This window comes from Rhinolophus sinicus, linkage group LG09 (genome assembly GCF_036562045.2).
Source record: "Rhinolophus sinicus isolate RSC01 linkage group LG09, ASM3656204v1, whole genome shotgun sequence".
Lineage (NCBI taxonomy): Eukaryota > Metazoa > Chordata > Mammalia > Chiroptera > Rhinolophidae > Rhinolophus > Rhinolophus sinicus.
The window spans coordinates 68,871,464-68,893,625 of NC_133758.1; the positions used below are offsets into that span (position 1 = coordinate 68,871,464).

Sequence of the window (22,162 nt, forward strand, 5' to 3'; positions counted from 1 at the left end):
TCTGGGTGAAGTGGAGATGTGTAGATGAGCAAATGAGACCTCTGTGCAAACTTAAAAAAAAAAGATTAAATTTGGACAACAAAATTGATCACTTTTAAGTGAGCAGTTTAGTGGCAGTTAGTACATTCACAGTGTTGTACAGGCACCAAGTCTGTCTACTTCCAAAACATTTGTTTCATCACCCCAAAAGAAACACTGTATTCATGAAGCAGTTACTCCCTATTGCCCCCTTTCTCTAACCAGTCTGCATTTTGTCTCTGTGCATTTACCTATTCTGGATATTTCATATAGTGGGATCATACAATATGTGACCTTTTTTGTCTGGTTGCTTTTCACTTCGCATGTTTTTGAGGTTCATCCAGTTGTAGCTTGAATCAGTACTTTATTCCTTTTATGGCTGAATAATAATCCATTATATGTATATACCACAATTTGTTTATCCATTCATCCACTGATGGATATTTGGGTTGATTCCAACCTTTTGGCTGTAATGAATAATAGTTCTATGAACATATGTACATGTATTTGTTTGAGTACCAGTTTTCACTTTTTGTGATATACATAGGAGTGGAACTGTAATGCTATGTTTAAATTTTTGAGGAACTACCTACCTGCCTCCCCCTCCACATTTGATATTCCCTTACCCAATGGATGAGGGTTTCTATACATTTTTACCAACACTTGTTAGTTTTGTTTTTCTTTTCTTTCTTTTTTTAACTATAGCCCTCCTTGTGGGTGTGAGGTGATACCTCATTGTGGCTTTTATTTGCCTTCTCTTTTTTTTTTTAAGATTTTAGATTTCATTGGGGAAGGGGAACAGGACTTTATTGGGGAACAGTGTGTACTTCCAGGACTTTTCTCCAAGTCAAGTTGTTGTCCTTCAATCTTAGTTGTGGAGGGTGCCGTTCAGCTTCAAGTTGTTGTTCTTTGTCTTAGTTGTGGAGGGCTCAGCTCAGCTCCAGGTCCAGTTGCTGTTGCTAGTTGCAGGGAGCACAGCCCACCATCCCTTGCGGGAGTCGAACCGGCAACCTTGTGGAGGTTGAGAGGACGCACTCCAACCAACTGAGCCATCCGGGAGCTCAGCTGCAGCTCATCTCAAGGTGCCGTGTTCAATCTTAGTTGCAGGGGGCGGAGCCCACCATCCCTTGCAGGACTTGAGGAATTGAACTGGCAACCTTGTGGTTGAGAGCCCACTGACCCATGTGGGAATCGAACCGGCAGCCTTCGGAGTTAGGAGCATGGAGCTCCAACCGCCTGAGCCACCGGGCCGGCCCTATTTGCCTTCTCTTAATGATCAGTGATGCTGAGCGTCTTTTCATGTGCTTGTCGTTTGTATACCTTTGGAGAAATACCTATTCAAGGCCGCTGCCCAGTTTTTAATCAAATTGTCATTTTGTTGTTGAGTTGTGTTTGTTATATATTCTAGATGCTGGACCCTTACAGACACATGCTTTGTTAATATTTTCTCTTCTCTAGGTTGTCTTTCACTTTCTTGGTAATGCCTGTTGGTGCAGAAAGTTTTTTAGTTTTGGTGGAGTCAATTGGTATGTTTTTTCTTTTGTTGCACGAGCTTTTGTTTGTCATCTAAAGACCTGTTGCCAGATTCAAGGTCCTGAATCTTTACCCCTGTGTTTTATTCTTAGAGTTTTATGGTTTTAACTCTTATTAGGTGTTGATCCATTTTGAATTAATTTTTGTGTATGGAGTGAGGTATAAAGGTTTTTGGAATGTGCATACCCACTTGCCCAGCACCATTTATTGAGGAGACTGTTACTTTTCTATTGAATGGTCTTGGTTCTGCAAACTTCTACTTTTGTGTACATCAACATGGGTTATCTAGAATTAACTTTGAAAGAGGAGCTGTATATGAAAAGGTATTTGAGGGTCAGACTCTGGCTTTGATGGTAAATAGGGATTTGTCATTTGAATGCAAAATTAGTTTTATAAATATAACTATTTTAAATTAAATGGTTAAATTAGTACTGATTTCATTTCGGCCTTATATAAGATATGTTTTGTTTCCCTGTTGTTAGTTCAGTACTGTGCAAGTGGGTTTACTGGTTGCCTTTTCTGAAAATTTGTAGTGTATTCTGTAATTTATTCTCAAGGTAATTATTAATATTTTTTTACAAATGAGAGAAACGGGGTGGCCAGATGGCTCGGTTGGTTAGAGCGCGAGCTCTCAACAGCAAGGTTGCTGGTTCAATTCCCATATGGGATGGTGGGCTGCGCCCCCTGCAACTAAAGATTGAAAATGGCGACTGGACTTGGAGCTGAGCTGCGCCCTCCACAACTAGACTGAAGGAGCTGATGGGCCCTGGAGAAACACAGTGTTCCCCAATATTCCCCAATAAAATTAAAAAACAACAACAAACCATTAGAAAAATTATATTGATAAACTTGCTTTGTTTTGTTTAGCATAAACATTTTAAATATGTAACACTGTAGCTCCTTTTTTTTCTTTTCCAAGTGATTAAATTGGCAAAATTTTTGTGTTAGAGTAATTAAGGGAATTAAGGTGAGAGATGCTGAGCAAAATGTGAATGTTAGCTTTCAAGGTTTATTCTTGTATCTTGTTTAGGTATATGTGTGGGTGTTTGTTATTGTGAGTGAGAAAAAAGTGTGTGTGTGTGTGTGCGCGCGCGCGCGCGCGTGTGTTTTAAAGCATAGATACTGCTTTTACTCTTTTGAAAATTAATTTGTCTTAAATATACAGCAAAACCAACCTACAGACAACACTGCAGCTCAAAAGAAAATGCAAATATTTTAAGATTTGATGAACTGGACTACTAGAAAAAGACCTTGATTATTTGGAAAAATAACTGGAAAAAAATTTAAAAGCTGCTTATGTTATTTCCTCTTCCCTATTCATTTACTAGAACAACAGTAACCTTAAGAGTGAACGTTTAAAGTAAAAACTAAAGCTTGTTAATCATTAATGTTTCTCAAATACGTTTTCAAAAATGTAGAAGAGAGGCAGGAAAGGTAATGTTAAAAAGCTTAATAATCTTGCTAATAAGTGTTAAAGACATGTTCATAAAACCACGAATACCCGGAGACCGTTGTATCGAAATCCCTATATTCTGAGTGACTAATGTGTAATAGTAGATAATTCTATCTTGATTGTACCTCTTTGCTATATTGAAAAGGACATTTGCAGTGATGAAAAATTGTGAGTCTTCCATTAATATGTGTAGAAGTTTAAAACATAATAGTAACATTTCCACAGAAATTAGAGATATGTAAAGGGTGATAATATTGTGAACATGTTTTTTTTTTTTTTAAACTGTGACTGCCTGTCAGTTTTGAAATATTGAGTAAGTCAAACAATTTTTTATATACAACAAATTTCATTTTCACTCTTTCGTATTTGTGTTTTACTTGGGATGTTACTTCTTGGCTTATTTGAAAATATTGCCTCAGTTTATTTTTTTGAAAACATGAATTTTACTTGTGTATATAAGTTAATATTTTATAAATTGGCTTGTAATCATTTGATTTGTGACTGTTTTTGGAGTACAGTGCATAGTTAAAAACTGGACATGTGACGTACTGATACCTCACTGCTCTCCAGTGCCAGGATTTTATTCTGGGGCTGGTGGCAGAGACTGGAGGACATTGTCCTTGCACCCAGGAATAATATGTATTCTGGAGCGCCCGAGTTCTATTTTGGAGAGGGTTAGAACTTTTACTCAAAGTTTTCAAAGGAGGTAGGAGGAGCATGTCTCAAAAAAAGGTTAATTAAGTTGAAGATTAATTAAGCTAGTGTATTGACAACTGAAGGGTAAACTAAAAGTAAGGTTAGTAAAAGTTCTTTGCTATTAAGGATATGACAGGTGTATGTAAAAGGCTCAAGTGCTGAATGATATTTCTGAGTATTTAAATAGCTTTAATTAAGGAACTTGGTATAGGACAGTGATTCTTAAACGTTTTGCCCTGAGGACTTTTTCAGACTCTTAAAAATTATTGCGAAGACCAATGAGCTTTTTAAAAGTGGTTAATATTATCAATTGATACTGTATTAGACGTAAAATAGAGAAACTTAGAAAAAGTTAATCAACTCATTTAATAGAACAACAGTAGACCCATTGCCTGTTAACATAAATAGCATATTTTTAAATGCAAAAATAGGTATATTTTTCAAAACAAAAAATTAGAAGAATGGCATTGTTTTATATTTTTGTAAATCTCATTAATATCTGACTTAATAGAAGTAAATTCTTATGCTTCTGCCTTCAGTCTGTTGCAATATGTTATTTTGGCTGAAATATGTGAAAAAAATCTTTAAACCCATCCTGTGTCCTCGCATTAGCTGTTTTCTGTAAAGCAACAGCTTCATTCTTTTAAAATAACTTTTATTTTTCGATTACAGTTGACATACAATACTATTAGTTTTAGGTGTACAGCATAACTTTTATTTTTCGATTACAGTTGACATACAGTATTATATTAGGTGTACAGCATAGTGATTAGACATTTATATGACTTAAGAAGTGATGACCCCAACAAATGTAGTACCCATATGACACCATACATAGTTATTGCAATATTATTGACTATATTCCTTTTGCTATGCTTTACACATTTCATTCATTTTTAGAATATGTCTGCCAGGTACCCAAGTTGGAATAACCATGGCTTGTCTTGTCAGTCAAGTAACAAAAGTGTTCCATGCAAAAAGGAGCTAGTTCTGCTCACAACTAATTGCACAAGTGTTTTACACACACACACACAGACACACACATACACACTCTGTATGCAGCAGAAGTACTTCCTATTTTATCAGGCAGGATATATACTTAGGGTTGATATTTAATAAAATTAATATGTTTCACTGCTTCGTCAAGAACATTCAAATGAAACCGGCACTATATTATTTTATTTTTTATTTATTTATTTTTTAAAGATTCCCCCCCCCCCCCCCCCAAATCGGGGAAGGGGAACAGGACTTGATTGGGGAAGAGTGTGTACTTCCAGGATTTTTTTCCAAGTCAAGTTTTTGTCCTTTCAGTCTTAGTTGTGGAGGGCGCAGTTCAGCTCCAAGTCCAGTTGCCGTTGTTAGTTGCAGGGGGCACGGCCTACGATCCCTTGCAGGAGTCGAACTGGCAACCTTTCTGGTTTAGAGGATGCGCTCTAACCAACTGAGCCATCCAGGAGCTCAGCAGCAGCTCAGCTCAAGGTGCCATGTTCAATCTTAGTTGCAGGGGGCAGAGCCCACCATCCCTTGCGGGAGTTGAGGAGTCAAACCGGCAACCTGTGGTTGAGAGCCCACTGGCCCATGTGGGAATCGAACCAGTAGCCTTCGGCTTTAGGAGCATGGAGCTCCAACCGCCTGAGCCACCGGACCAGCCCCAAACTGGCACTATCTTTAAATTAAGTCCTGATGTTGGTATAATTACCACTAGTGCAGATTGGGGCCACTGCCTTGGTTGTTGCTAACGCACCAGCACTTTTACCCACTGTTGCTTTTATGTGGTTAGTGCAAATGTCAACACAGTGAGAAAGACAAATCATATCTTGGTATCATGAAAATAGTTTTGATCTCATGGATTTCTTGGTATTTGTGAACCATACTTGGAGACTTGCTGGGAGGAATGGATACTCCCATTATGGAATTGCTGTGACAACTCTTCCTTCCCCCAGAAAAAAAGATAGAGAATCAAATCAAAGTCTACTTTTCAGATATAATGGAGAAGAGGAGGAAATGTTTATGACTTTCCTATTACTCATTTTCATTTAAGCATCATGTGACTGCCCTGTGAATTAGTTAATTCCTGTGCTTTATTTGCAAACGAGGTAAAAAGATCCTGAGGTTAAATAGTGGCTGGTGGGCTGGAACTGAACTTGGTGAGATGGAGTCCATTTGCTTTTCCTTCCCTTAGCCATGATTACTGCTAGATGGATCCTGGAATGAGAGGAGTCTCATCGAAGGTCAGATTGACTATTGCTCTATCCTTGTACTGCCTGTGTACTTCCATCGGTTTCTTCTTTATCTCGTTATTAACCTTGTGCTATTAAGAATAATAGGAATCTTGGGGCGGCCGGATGGCTCAGTAGCTCAAAGTGCGAGCTCTTAACAACAAGGTTGCTGGTTCAATTCCTGCATGGGATGGTGGGCTGTGCCCCCTGCAAAAACTAAGATTGAAGGACAGCGACTTGACTTAGAGCTGATGGGCCCTGGAAAAACACACTGTTCCCCAATAAAAAATAAAAAAAGGACTATTGACTAGAAAGATGCTTCATGGAAACAACTGGTATTTTCTTGATCTTTGATCTCATTTGTGAAGTTGGAATAAGGTCAAGGAATAAAATATTGCCAAAGCTAAAAGTCAGGAACATAGTTTATCTGGTGGGCTCTCTGGCTTTTGGGATATTTGTACTGGTTGGCTGTTGAAGCACTTACTTACCATGGAGGGTAGGTAGTACCGCTGAATAAATATTGTGCTTTACCCTGTCCTTGAGAGTGTCCTGTTTGAGTAGTAGATAGACTTATAGAGGTTGATGCTCCTTTCCTGTCCTTTCTGAACAGTAATTTGAGAGACAGTTTCCACTGCTTACAGTACTCTTTCCTTTCAAGTTCAAAGGAATACTTTAAAAATTACCTAAAACATGTCTTTTCACTTAATACCCCATTTTGCTTTGTGTAAAAAGACTAGGAGTTTCAGGATACCAACTAAGTAATTTCAGAAAAATTTTAATGACTCCTGTCTATAATTTGAACATGGGTTAGGAGGAAAATGATCATAGAATCTCAGAATTAACAAAAATTTGTTATGCAGTATATTAGAATCATGCCAAGTACAGGTAACCTGGATTTTTATTATTTGTGTGTTCTCCGAGAATAGTTCTAAACTTGTGAAAGCAATGAAAATATAGATGTGTACTGTTTAGAATTATATAACACTGCAAGGGACGTAAGGGGTCTTCTGCTCAAGGGGTTTCAGAACTTTGAAACAGCAGACCCTTTTCTTTAGTTGAAATCATATCCAGGAGCCCAATGTTTAAAGTATAAAAGGCAAATGGTTGAAATAGTTGTGGGTCTGGGATTCTCCTGTTTGCTGGTAGGTTCTGTTTCCACTGCTGTGAGCCCGTGGGTAATAGTAATAAACACCATTAATGTGTATTGAGTGTTCATTCTGGGCCAGGGATTATTGCACTTTAAATGCATCATTTCAGTTTGAAAAACCACTCATCTATTTCAGCTTCTGAGTTTTATCTCTGAAGAAACAGGCCCAGAGAGCTTAAATCACTTGTCCAGGGTTTTTCGTAGTTAGCGTTATTAAAATCCTATTAGTCAGTTTAGCTAATGGCATGTGTGGTGTGTTACTTTTCCAGATGTGAAAATAATACGTGTTCATTGCAAGAAAATTTGAATTTACAAAGGAGTGTAAAAGGGAAAAAGTACTTCACTAACTAGAAATTAATAATATTTTGGTATTGATCTTTCTAGTTTCCTTTGTAACTGTTTCTTTATTAGAAGAGTTATATACCCATTGTTGACATAAGAAATGTCCAAACCTGTAGGGAAGCAAAATCTCAACAGATTGAGAAAATGCTCTGGAAAATGGCATTTTGCAACTTATTTTATATATTAGCATCAAAGGAGGAGGGTTACATGAAATCCATTGGTGGTAGATTAAGGGGGTGGGAGAAAATAAAGGGGAGGATGTCTGGGATTGGATAAAAAGTAAGTTGGAGAGACTGATACTTCTTTTTCATTGGTGGGTACAGGATAGTTAATAATTAGCATTTTATAGCATATAGAGATGGTGATCAGGAGACAAGAACAACACTGAAGGGTTCTGTGGTTTTCTGCTCTGGTGCGGTGCGTTGTGCCCTGAAGGGTCTGCAAAAAGGAATGACTGACATTCCAAGGGTATGTTATCTTAGATGCAAAAAGACAATAGACAGGCTCACTTAAGGTAAAGATTGACCTTTGTCAGGGAAGCTACAGGCCAAAGATGTGACTTATTGGCCACCACCCACTTTTAGTTAGAAATTTTAATGTTCAGATCATGTATATGTATATGTATATGTATATGTATATGTATATGTATACACATATATGTGTATGTACTTATATGTATACACATATATACATGTGTGTATATATACATATACGTATATACATATATATAAACATTTCCAAATTGATCTTTGGAAGGTTTGGCTAGTTTATACTTTCACAAGTCATGTTATTAAACTCTTGTGAGTTCTGGGCAGTGCAGATAAAAAAAATAGATGTCATTTTAATTCACATTTGCTTCATTATTGATGAGGTCAAACTTTTCTTTTATATTATTAGCTGTTTCTATTTTTTCATTTATGTTTCCAGATCCTTTGCCTGTTTTTCTATTTGGGTTTTTCCCCTCATTTTAAAGAAGTCTACCGTGTGCTGCCATGAGTGGTCGGCAGCCGGCGAGAGCTGCCGTGAGCTGCTGTGAGCGGCTGACCGCTGACTGGCGACCTACTGCCTCAGCCGGGGGCGGGGGGAGCGCAAGGCTCATAACACCAGCATGGGCCAGGGAGCTGTGTCCTACACAACTAGACTGAGAAACAACAGCTTGAACCGGAGTGGGGGGAGGCGGAAACAAGGGGGGAAACAAAAGAGTTCAAGAAACACACATTCATGTGACCCTCCACTCTGTACCTCCTCCCACACCCACAATCCCTGTCACATATGTTGGCATTTTTTCCTCAGGTTTAAAAAGATCATTAATTTTTGCAGAAAGACGTTTTAACCTTATCTTTCAGTGTATATAATGTCTGATTGTCTCTCCTTTTGTGATATTATCAGCCACTGACCACAATTGCCTGCTTCCATTAATTCATTAGGTGTTCCAAAATGTTGATGTTGTCATTTCATCATTTTTTTCTTTAATTCCTGGAATATTTTGTAGAGAAGCTTCCCTGTATCAACTGTTTGGATAGTTCAGGTGCAGTTTGTATAGGAAAGTCAGTATACATGCTTGATTTTTTCCTCTTATTTAGTGGATTCAAACTAGTTGACTGTCTTCTTCCATACCGACTTAAATCATTGCTTAGGGATTTCAGCATGTTTGTGTATTATTGTGCTTATTGGTGCATACATCGTTCCGCCTATGCCAGCAGTAGCTCTTGAAGCACTGCTAATGGTCAGTGACAGAGCTGGCCCCACTTGTGGGACCTCCGCTCCCGCACATGCACGCTGGAGCCGAGCCGCGGACTCGGACGTGCCTAGAAGAGATGCAGAGCTCACTGAAGATTCCTGGGGAGTGTTGTTAATTAATTTGTTTCTGATCAGCACAACAAATAAATGATGAACTATTTTTTCAGTGTGCTAGGGATATAGTAGATTAATGCTCTGGGGAAAATAAATACTCTGATGATATGATAGTACTAGTGAATGTACTAGTTTAGGCATCAGTGAACAGAATGCTGTGTAACTGGAGTCTGTAAGATAAAAATCTTGCCTTCAATGGGCCAAAAACCAACCATGGAGGCATCAAGTGGGTCTGAGTTACGTGAGTTTTTGGGTAGAGAAGGAACCATTTCCTGAAAGAGTAGTTGAAAATGGGGCTCAGAAATGTCTGTCTAATGCTTTAAGATATAATTAAGTTTATTAAGATTTGGGAGACTGTACTTCTAATTCTTCTAATTAGATGTGATAAAAATAATGCTATGGTTAAAACGGCAACCTATCCTCCAGTGAAACCTGCAGGAAAGAAATCTCTTGGTTGTGAAGTTAAAAGGCTCCAGAATTTCAATCTCGGGGGTTTCTGATCTTTGAAGAATCAACTTCTCTCGCTTTTTCCCCTGAGGTGATGGCTGTTAGCATTTACTAGGGGTAAAGAGAGGAGCTGGTGGTACCTTTTTTTGGGAAACCCAAATACCTCTTTTACATTTGGTGGAGGCATCACTCAATGAGCTCTGAAAAATCCATACCATAATTCGTGGTACAAACCTGGGTCCATGTTACTTCTAACAAGGATTTCAACTCTCTAAAGTTGGAGACTTAGCAAGGTCATTGTCAGCACCTTGGGCTGTCCTGAATGATTGGACACATTCTCAATAAAGGTTCTGATGAAATTACTTTAACCCTGCCAAAGTGAACTTGAAGTTCACAGCTTTAGTCTTTCCCTTTTTGCTGGCTTTTCCCCTGTTCAAAACCCAAGAATTTTTGTTTCCTTCCTGCCTTACCCTGTAGTTACTACTCTTGTTCTCTTCACTGTCTTGGCAAGGATAATCGGATGTATAACTTTTACAGGATTTATAATGTTTCAGTTCTTATATTGGGGGATGGGCCCACTATTGTTTGCTTTATAATTGTGTTATTTAACTTGGATGTATATACGAGGTGGGATCCTAAAATATGGTGAATGTTTAAATAAAAAAAAATTATTATAGTAAAAGACATGTTGCCTTTAATCTCTCTCAAAATACTCCCCCTTGCTTTGAACACACTTATCCCATGGTTCTTGCCACTTTCTGAAGCAGTTCTGGAAGTCCTCTATCATGAGTGTCTTTAGTTGCACTGTCGTGGCTGCCTTGATGTCCTGAATCATTTTGACTTTGGGAAAGAGCCAGAAGTTGCAGTGCTAGAGCTGGTGAATAAAGAGGATGAGGACACACCGTATTGTTTTTTTTGTTTTTGGTAGAAATTGCCATATACCAGAAGCAATGTGTGACATGGAGCATTGTCATGATGGATGATTTACACTACACTTTAAAACACACCTTCTATCAACTGTAGCTCACACCCAACTGACTGCACTGAACAAGTTGAAACTTGTCACACACGGTTACTAAGGTTCAATGCGCTGCTTCCTATATTGAAGATCCTGCCTTTCCTTTGATTGGCACTTGGCAGCAGCATTCACCATAGTTTGTGATCACACCTCGTACTGTACATATTTTTTTGCATATAGCAGGTATTACATATTTTTTAGAGAATAGTCTTCGTTTACAACACATTGGAGAAATTAGGACAGAAGACCTCCCATTTGTAAATTGAAGATGATGAGAGATATTCTGTTTGCCTGGGATAATTGTGAGGAGCAACCTAGGTGAACTTTGCAAGCTATAAAGGGCTATCCAAATGTAGGGAGCTTTTGGTAATTACAATGATAATAGGTGCAACAAAGCTTTGACTTGTCCAGGGTAACACAAATAATCCTACCTGGAAAGTCAGAATGTTACTGTAGTTTGCTATGTATAATGTGCTCCTATATATAATGCATACCTACATTTTTTGGCCCAAACTTTCAGGGAAAATATCTTTCATTTTAGTTTTTTAATTCAAATTTTTGCTTGTGTACATTTAGGTACTTGTTTTTTATTTTGTATTATAGAGGAGTTTTAGCATTTATTTTTTAACATGGTACAAGGAATTTTATGAAACAAATAATTACAAAACACAAGAATGGGTACAAGGTACAAGAAATATTATATACCGGTAACAAATTTATGATATATATGCATCACAGAAGGCCAAGAACTCTTCATCGTTGCAAGTTCGTCGTAAGTTCAACAAAACCTATTATTGTATTTCAGAATAGTATTTTGCATATGGATATTGTTACTGATTTCTAGGGCTACACTTTTAAGTCATAAGCATAAATATTATAAAAATTAAAAATATATAGATACGGAATTAGTACTATCCCTATATAATGCGAAATTCTTATTTTCCCTCACAAATTTGGGCAATAAAATGCGGATCATACACGGCAAAATAGGGCACACTGTCAGGGATTAGAGCCTCTACGATACAGAGTGTGCTTCTCTATCCACTGTGAGGTTCTCTTCATGCTTCCTGCATGTCTTGAGTGGTATTCCGCCTCTGCGCCTTGTCTTTGTGACCAGACGCAGGGGTATGGGCCCGGAGGGATTTGTTCTGACCCTGAGGACCACTTGCTTGAGGTTTGCCTCTCCCTAGGCCATTTTTCACCCCCCCCCTTTCTGTTTCTCATTACTTTTCTGAGCTTCGTGACTCTCACATCCTTTAGCTGCCTTTTAATATTCCTTCGTCAGTTAGCGTCCTTTTCGTCTGGTTTGGCTAACTGAACAGTGTCCCCTAATCTTTTTTGGGCTTTTGATTCTGTTTTTATTGTAACTTGAAACAGTTTCTTCTTTCTCTACCTCTTCCTTGTCTTCAGAGCATTTTTTCCCATTTCTTTTCTTTTTTTTTACCCCTTCTTCTAGCATTAGAGCTTATAAACTTGTCAGTTACAAAGCAACTCCTGAGTACAAGGCCATCCAGCAGTTAGGGCACAAGCGGGTGGCACTGGCCCTGGCTGGGACATCGGCGTAACCGGCTGAATAGGAAAGGAAAAGTGACAGCAGAGGAGCAGAGCAGAGTGGAGATGGGGAGCATGAGTGAGGTGAGTCTGGGGGGGTAGGAGAGACAAGAGATAGCAGCCGTGTGGTCAGTGAGGGTGGGGTCCAGGGTCTGGCAAAGACAAGTGTGGGTGTGGTCCTTAGTCGTTTCAGGCAGAGCCAGGAGCTTCTCAGAACACACCCACCACCTAGTGCTGCTTCCTCTATAGAAGGGAAAGAGAAGTGAAGAAAATTGTATTAATGTACACAAGAAAACTGGTATCTGCAGGTAAATACAAAAGTGGGAAAATATCATTGGACTAGTAGTTTTGGTTGTGTTATTTTTATATGGCACAGTAGCTCCAAAAGAGCAGCTTCTTAAAATTTTTCTTTTAAATTAAGGTGTATTTTACATACCATAAAACTCACCCCTTAAAAGTATAGAATTCAGTGATTTTTAGTATGTGCCACCATGTCTGTTATTTAATTCAAGAACATTTTCATCACCCTCTAAAGAAACCTATATATTAATATATTATAGTTAGCGGTTGCTCCCCATTCTCCCCCCGCAACTTCTGGGGTCCACCAATCTGCTTTCTCTCTTTCTGGATTTATTTATTTTGGGAATTTCGTAGAAAATTTTACGTTTTGCGTCTGGCTTTCACGTGGGGTAATGTTTTTAAGTTCATCCCCTTTGTAGCATGTATCAGTACTTCATTCTTTTAAAAATTAAAAAAAAACTTTTTTTGGCAAAATACACATAACAAAATTTATCATCTTAACCATTTTTTTGCATTTGAAAGCAATAGTTATTGTATAAACGTAACACATTCACAGAAGCCAGTAAGTCCATCACCCAATAGAGCAAATTGTTTTCATTTTCTGTTTTACCTTCCACTTGTCCATATGCATATACTCATATAATATTTGCAAGTAGTAAACATAGCCTGTAATTGTGGATTTTCTTTTTTTCACTTAACAATATGTTAAGCATTTTGTGTGGTGCTGCATAATCTTCATAGTGATGACTTTAATATGGCCGTTTACCTGTACTTCTAAAGGAAAGTGAGAATAAGTCAGATTTTGAAGAGAACAGGCACGGTTACAAATTTAGAATTCTTTTGCCCTAAAGTTCACTTGTGCTTTGATTCAGCAACCGTATATTGCATGCACTGTACTGGCCTAGAATGAACCATCTTAACTGTTTTTAAGTATGTGGTTAAGTACATTCACATTCTGCATCCGATTTCCAGAACTCTTCATCTTGCAAATGTGAAACTCTGCCCATTAAACAACTCCCCATTCCCCTCTCTCCCCAGACTCTGGCAACCACCATTCCACTTCCTGTCTCTCTGAGCTGGACTACTCCAGGTACCAGATATAGGTAGAATCTTACAGTGTTTGTTTTTTTGTGCTTGGCTTGTTTCACTTAGCCTATGTCCTGAAGTTCCATGCTGTAGCATGTGTCAGAATTCATTGCTTTATGGCTGAATATGTTCCATTGCACAGACATACCACAGTTCGTTTGTACATTCACTGATGCGTTATTTGGGTTGTTTCTACTTTTTGGCTATTGTAAGTGGTGCTGCTATGAGCAATCATGTACAAGAATTTGTTTGAGTACCTGCTTTCAGTTCTTTTGGTTATATACCCAGGGGTGGAATTTCCGGGTCATGGGGCAATTCTGTTTGACATTTTGAGTGACTGCCAGACTTTTTCACAGTGACTAAGCCATTTTACATTCCCACTGAAACAAGCATTCTAGTTTTTCCACACGTTTTACAACACTTATTTTTTATATTTTTGATGATAACCAGCCTACTGGGTATGAAGGAGTGTCTTGTGTTTTTTATTTGTATTCTCCTAATGACTAATAATGTTAATCATTTCATGTTCTTGGTGGCTATTTTTATATCTTCTTTGGAGAAAGGTCTTTTCAAGGCCCTTGCTCATCTTTTAATTGGGTTATTTGTCTTTTTGTTGAGTTGTAAGAGTTCTTTATATATTCTGGATAGTAGACCTATATCAGACATATGATTTGTAAATATTTTTCCCATTCTATAGATTGTCTTTTTATTTTCTTGGTAATGTCCTTTGATGCATAAAATAGCTGTTTACTTTTATTGCAGCTTATAGTCAACTAAAGCAGTTACGTTGGGTCATACGCTGGGCAGGGCCAAGCCCTTCCTAGAGCATGGGTCTCTGATGGAAACGAATAGAGGGCACCTCTTTCTGGCCTGTGCTATGTGGAAAGGCTGAAGCAGTTGACATAAATATTGTGTTTGTAGAAAGGTGGGTTTGGCTTTTTAAACTGCAACAAAACTTAGATTTTACGTTCCAGTTCATTTCACTTAAGGTTTGAGGAGGCTTATGATAGATGTGCCAAAATAGAAAAGTCTTAAGTGGATAAAAATTAGGATCAAGGGAAAAATAAGTAGAATGAAGTTTGTGGAGGAGAATGTCATTGGATATTTCTAGGATGGAAAGGAAGTGCATAGCAGTTAGTGTAGGATTATGGGTGATATAAAATTTTCTTTTTTATGACTTTCTACTTTTTTTACATTTAACATGTATTACTTAGGAAAGAGACATTTTACTACAATATTACTAAAATTCTGACTGTATTTGTCAGATGTGCCGCTTTTGCCATACTGATAGATAATATGATCCATTCTCATGGTTTTATCTGCTGCCTGCATTTGTTTCAGTCCATTTCTCTTCCCTGAATTTCAGTTGCTCCAGCTGCTGTGGTGCCCCCTCCTCTTGTCCCCCGAGGGCACCTTCCAGCTTCGGCACCCCAGCGTGCTCACACTTGGCATTACTGTTCTCTCAGCTGCGCCCGGCCTCTTGCCTTTTCCTGCCTGTCCTACTAGGACTCATCCCAGAGGCCCCCACCCCCGCCCGCCCCAGGGGAAGATGTGCCTGAATTACTGCTCCCTCTGCCGACTGCCTCCTTCCCGCCTCTGCCTGGCTCTCACTGCGCTGACTGCAGCGTTCATGGCATTCTGTCTGTGTGCTCTTCTCTTGCACTGGATGAGGACACACTGGCTTCTTCATTTTGTCCCCAAGCCTAGCAGCGTGTGTGTGCAGGGCTGGCACCAATGCCTGTCTGTGAAATGAATAATTAAGGTTTGTACTGTCATGAGGTGCGCACTGGTAGATGTGGGCTGGATCACGCCTGCGCGTGTGCTCATGAGCCTCATGGTGCTTGGCACCTTGGGGCATTTCCTGTAAGAACCCCTCTTTCCATATCTGGAAAAGTGAGGCTGGCCACCCTGCACCTGCATTCTTGCGCAGTGGCTGTTCCCTGGACCTGGCTGTGGCTGATGGTTTGCCAGAGTCCCACCCTTCTCCTCTTACCAGAGGCCTGCTTTGCTCATGTTACCTGCTATCCCCTTGAGACACTTGGGATTGGATTCCCCGTCTAGAGGAAGGGTATACTGCATGCTTACAACCGGATCTGTCTGTCTCCACTTTGTCTTTTCGGTTGAAGGTAGGAGCGGTCTGAGCTTGGTTTCTGGCATGTTTCTGCAGTTCTGTTTTCCTATGAGGCTGATGGAGGACAGAGCCTTAAACTTTCCTACATACATATACAACTGGCATCTACACAAAGGGCCCATAAGTTGAATATCCAAATATGTTAGCAGAGTGACTGTCCTGATGACATAGGCTCAAATAAAATGAAATGTTTAGTTATGGGAAAGTTTATCATTCTGAAGTTCGTAAATCACTGTTTAAAGTTTTTGACATGTAATCTGTATATTGACGCATGGTTTGTTAAGATAAACTTCTTACCATCAGCAAACCTTTATGGACTGCCTAGAGAAGTCTTTAATTCCTTTATGAAATTAAAATGGAATTTTGTTACTTATGTTTGGGGTTTTAAGGCAGTAAAATCAATTGTGTTCTTGGTATGACCATATGCAAAATTTGTGGACTCATTTATGGCCATGGTCCATAAATTCATGTTACATTTTCACAGGGGACTGATCACAAAACCCCAATGCAACATACTTTGTAGACATTGAGGGCTTTCTTCAGGGTGGTAATGGAATCAGTTTTTTGTTTTTGAAACTTGACTCTGCAGCAGTGTGTACTGAGGATTAGAGAAGTGTGAGAACTAGGGTCAGAAATGGTGAGGCTCCAATGAGAATGAGTGATTAGGGAGAGAGACATTTTACCTGTTCTTGTATGATGGTGTTACAAGTCATCTAAGTATAATACTTAGGTTAATTATGAAACTCCTTTTCAGGTAAAAGCGAGTGACTGCTGGGAATACTATGGCTGGCAGTATCTTCTTAACTACTGTGCAGACTGAAGAAATGGTCAGATACGCTGATGGTTCTCTGGGAATAGAATCTTCTGGTTGAATAAGTAGAAACTCATGATTACCCCTTTCTGCCCTCTGATACGCTCAAAATATCGACGTCAGGTGCCTTAGGTACTACAGGAGAAGTGATCCTGCCAGTAGGAAGTGTTTCTGTTGGCCACCAACCTGAGACCAGCCTTGTGGTGAAAAAGCACAAGATACTGTCTGGATTTCAGTCCTGAGATTCACCACTTCCCCTCTCTTTGCTTTAGTTTGTTCAGCGGTACCTGGGATTTGTAAAAGTACTTACCTCCAAGGATTGTTGCCTACAGCAAATAAATTCTTCAACGTAATGTTTACAACAGTGTCTGGTATTAATTAGTACTTAGTGCACAGTGCTTCTGATGTTGCTATTACTCTTTATTAACGGAGAGATTCACAAATAAGAATTCTTCAGAGTGAAATTTCTGTTACCTTATGTGTAATTATTGGAAGTTAGAAAGCTTCAAAAACAGAATACTGTTTGGCTTCAAATCACAGTAAGAATTTTGCATTATAGCTTTTTAGGTGGTCTTCAGAATGAAGATAAAAGTTAGTACAATTAAATGAAAGTCAATACATGTCCACCATTCTTTAAGGTAACCCCCTGCCCCGTCGGTTGCCCTAAATAGAAGTTGTAGTATACAGTAGTTTCAGTATAAACTGAGCATGTTTACACATTGGAACCGTCAGCCTGGGTTTTCTAGAACTCTCTGAAGACAGGGTCCTATGAACGCTTGGGAGGTGAAATGAGAGCAGGAGAGCTAAGGAAATGTTCACGTGCCACCTCAGTCAGTGTCACATTTGGCTATTGGCAAAAGGAGAATAGGATTTGTTTCTAGTGTATGTTTTTATTCCTTGTGGTGCAGAATTAATTTTCTATGAAAACAGTATCATAAATTGTTATGACCTCCAGTTGGAGCAACAGAAGCTCTAACCCCAGACGTGTAACTGTGGGATGTATTTTGGCACGTCGGGGATACGCCTGCACTTACAGTAGTGTAGCTGCTGCTTGTATTTGTCAAGGCCTGCAACTTGGGCAGGTGCTTTGCAAAGCACTTCTGCATGTCCTGTCTGGTGTCATCCTCACTGCAATCTTATGAGCTAGGTATTCTTATTATATTCTGTTTTTGTAACTGGTGGTTAGGGATAGTAAGTGATTTGCGTTTTAGGAGCTTTAATTTGAGTCCAGGCAGTCAGCCAGAGCCCATATGCTTATTCTCCATGGTACATCTCACTTCATTATTACATTTTTATGATTATAAAAGATAAAGTATACATTCTGGTTATAAAATGTATATTTATAGTCAAATGTAGGAAATCAGAATGTAGAAATAAGAACAAAACCTACCCACATCCTTACTTGTCATACCAGCACTTTTCAATATAAATTCATCTGGATTCTGTATTTACATCATGTTTATATTTATTAGCGACTTCAGCAAGGCACTGCTGAGGTATATTTCTGTTACTTTTTCTCAAGTATTTTTTTCCTGTATAAAAGTAGAATATAAAAAGTAAGATTTAAATAATATTTGGAAACAACAGGAGAGAGTAAATAAGCTTATGTCAATTGCTGAATGGACGGCAGGGCGTGGGTGCGGGTGGGAACAGGAGGCTTTTCTCACCTGCTTGTCCTCGTTTGTGGGACTCGTTGGTCACCAACCCAACGGACTGAGTTCTGGAGTAAACCACTTAATTATTATACATTGGAAGTTGTTCGATTCTATGTGCCCTTTTTTGGCTTACTATTTGTTGATCCTTTTTGAAGGATCACGGAATTCTTTTTTAACAATAAGGCTTTCTTATTACATGAAGAAAAGCCTCTTTGTATCCAAACACGGCAGATGGAACGGCATTTGTACTAAATTTTTCAGTAGTAAGACTACTAAGATAGCACTAAAATTAATTTCTTTAATTGAACACACACACACACACACACCACACACACACACACACACACACACACACACACACACACACACCTTATTGGGGAAGTCATAATTAATTTAAGTCTTCCTCCAAGGTAGTTATTATCCCGTTTCCGTTGTAAAATCTGACCCTTCCACTAAAACCTCCTTTTGAGCCGAGACCTTGGTGTTTGCAGGCCACGTTCAGTTGCACATGCCTGACACTCAAGTCTCTTTCTCCACTAAGCAGAGTTGCAAAATAAGAGGAAAAAGATTGTATCTCCTTTTGAGAACTAGGGTGCGTGGTAATTTGACACCTGGCCATAAATGTTGAGTTTGTATTTCCATAATCAAGTTGTAAGTTTGTGTTCAAACATTTCTTTTTTCAGTACTGTAGCCCTATCTCCCCTTTCTTGGTATTGTTTTCTTTTACATAAATGCTCCTGTGATAGTGTTTTAGTTCTGAGGTTTATGCTATTTGTTCCTCCTTTTATTCTTAAAAGTTATTCTTAAAAAAAAGTTATTCTCAACTTAAGTTAGGGATGTATCCAACATTAAAATGGATTGCAGATAAAGACATTTGTAATCAAGTGTCTTGGTTAAATGGTTTTCCAGCTGAAGGTGGCATCTTGCCAACTGGAGGGAAGGGGCAGTTAGCCAAATATGTCTTTCTATATGACTGTTTTCTTCTTTGTTCAGGCAGAGTAATATCCTGGTACTTTAAGGGTAGAAAACGCCTCTCCTCTTTCTTTCGTGAGATTTTAAAAGAACATTGCGTGCCTCGTTTAAAAGAGTCGAGCAGAAGATGTGGTGTAGTCTCTTAAGTTTAAAAGTTTCTACTTAAACAGTTTAGTTCTAGCGATATCAGAAATGGTTATACATTATGTACCATTTGCCGTAATTTCATAGTTATTAATGTTCTGAAATTATTTATGATGTATTTTAGTCAATATATTTAAAGGCACGAAGTAAGAGTATAGAGATAGATGACCTGTCACAGCCTGATTCAGTTCTTTAAAAGCCTCTTGCTCTGCAAAATGAAAAATGACAATACTGAAATGCAAACTAAATAAAAGACTTCTAGAAGAATTCTTATTGTTACCCATGGATTTAAAAAATACATAAAATGTCAATCTTAAAGGAAAAAGCATTCTTCTTATTTTTGGTACCCCTGTTTTGTTGGCTCCATGAACATGTTGAAAGGGAGCAGAGTATGCTACCCCAAAATATGCCACTTTGGCAAAAATACTGTTTTGAGCTGAAGGTAATTTGCTCTCTGCCCTCTTACTTTCTGTCTAAAAGCAGGACATAAATTTCCATGTGTAAAAGTTTTTCCCTTTCCCATACCTGGAAGAGGAGAGTGACTCTTCTCTGCATTAAATATCTTACCAAACAACCCTTATTTACTACTATACATATCCTAGTCACCTCACAAATCCTCCCAACCCCATACCCACAGAAGCCCCAAGCCCCTTTCCTTTGTTTATTTAGCCTCTTCTCCATACTTTACCTTTTGTATGGTATATAAGCACCACATTCTACCCATCCTTTTGAGTTACTCATCACTGAATTTTCCTGTGTGTATGAGTGTCGTATGTGTAAATATTTTTCTTTTGTTAATCTGTTGTATATCAGTTTGATTTGCAGGTCCCAGTCCCTGAACTTAAGAGGGTAGGTGAGTTTTTTTTTAAAATCTACAATGTGTGTCATCTTTTTGGGTAATTCAGCACTGACTCTCCCCCAAATTATACAAAAGAGTTAAAATAACAAAAGAATGATGAGGAGAGCATAATTTATCTGGAAGAAACTTTTTGTTTCTTAAAGTTATTATTCCAGAATAAACTAAATGTTAATTTCTTTTTATTGTCTTTTGTATACTGCTGTGATAGAATAACAGATAGCAGGATTTTTGTTATTTTCCCCATCCAAGGCTTTAGAATCCCAGAGAATATGCTTTAGGCACTTGACCTAAAGCATTTTGTGCAACAGTTATTTATTGCCACAGTCTAGACACTTTTAGAGTCTAGACTGGAGTGATATTTTATATATTTTTTAATTAGGTCAGGGATTTTCTTTAGCTATGTGGTAGTAGTTTGGTTTTAAAAATATATACTTTCCGATTTATTTCTAGTCTAGGAAAGCTTTTAGTTTTTCTTTCGGCAAACAGGTGTCTCTGGTCTTTGGGGATCTGTAGGCAGGATACAGTAGCAATTACTAATAATTGCTGGGACCCAGTAAGCTGAGTCCAGGGGAATCCTGAGGTGCCCAGGGTGGATTGCTCTATATATCATGGGCACCTCAGGACTCCCCTGGACTCAGCTTACTGGGTCCCAGCAATTATTATGTATCATTAGTCTCTGGATTCCTATAGTCACAATGCTAAAATGAAAGGATAGACCAAATATTTTGGTTTTTCGATTTGTCTTACCATTAGTTTTTCAGTTTTTCTTACCATTGATCTTGTAAGCATTAGGATATTACTTAATGAGAAATGAAGGGTTAAGACACAACTCAGTCTCAAGTCTTTGGGCAAGACATTCCTATTTACTTTAGTATGCATACACACATGTCATATCTGCCTTGTTCCGAAAGAATTGAAGGTGGCACTTCTCCGCAGTTTTTATGGTCTGAGTAAGACTTCCTTATAAATAAATAACACCGGCCAGTCTGAGGCTGAAATGAATCTGGCTTTCAAATGGTGTGTACTTAACTCCAACAATGCTGCCATTGTAGCTCAAGGTCTTGTTAACACCTTTAGGGTTTGAATACATTCACTGCTTGTAAATTTTTATCCTTTGATGTTAGAATCAATTTTTGGCATTGGCCAAAAGTCACCGAGTGCCAAAGTCTGGTGAATAACCTGGATGGGCTGTCTAGGTTGTTAGAGCTTTTGGTTTATTGTTTTTGACTCATGGTCTATGAGCCAGAACGTTTTCAGGATGATGAAACCAGTTTGTGAGCCACAGTTAACTCCTTGTTACATGCAGCCAACTTGAACAATGGGTCCAATTGACTCTTGGTCTCTGTGGGACGCTCCTGCGCGAGCAGTGCCATTGAGATCAAATAAACAAGTTAACTTTGTCCTCACTTGTGAGTTTGATATGCATGTTTTCTTGGGTTTGGATGCAGCAAAGTTTTCCATCGCACATTTCATGTTCTCAGGTCATAATGAAAACTTTTATCATTAGCTCTAATAATTTTCTCAGAATGTTACTTTTTTAGCTATTCATGAAAGATCCAAAACAGAAAGCTGGTTCTATCTGCTCTTTGATACTTAGTGAAAATGTTGGAAACAATCTTGACCAACTTTCCATATATTTATTTGCCACCCCTGACCCCCTCCCACTCCTGCCAACTTTTCTTCTGTTATGATTTTCCTGCATAATCATTAAATTGGATGAATCAAATTATTACTTCTACAGCACTTTATAGATGAGGAGACAGACTTATGGAAAATGAGACATACTTAATTTGAGGTATCAGATTCCTTATTTTGGGATCAATCAAAATTCAAATCCCAATTTTCTGACTCTAAATTTGAGGATATTTTCAGTACATAATGCTGTCGTGAAGGAATCATCCATAATTTCTTTACTTTTCTTACAGT

At 38.5% G+C, this 22,162-nt stretch overlaps 1 protein-coding gene across 13 annotated transcripts in view; it reads left to right on the forward strand.

The window, feature by feature from the left end:
* The window catches only part of SRPK2 (SRSF protein kinase 2), a 218,683-nt gene that overhangs the window by 48,103 nt on the left and 148,418 nt on the right, over positions 1–22,162 (forward strand). For 3 of the 13 annotated variants that reach the window (XM_074340609.1, XM_074340615.1, XM_074340614.1), the window contains exon 3: positions 13,617–13,668. The exons of the other annotated variants lie outside the window; for them this stretch is intronic. In XM_074340609.1, the coding sequence (XP_074196710.1) occupies positions 13,617–13,668 (52 nt within the window). The remainder of the gene's footprint in view (positions 1–13,616; positions 13,669–22,162) is intronic. 13 annotated transcript variants of the gene reach the window in all.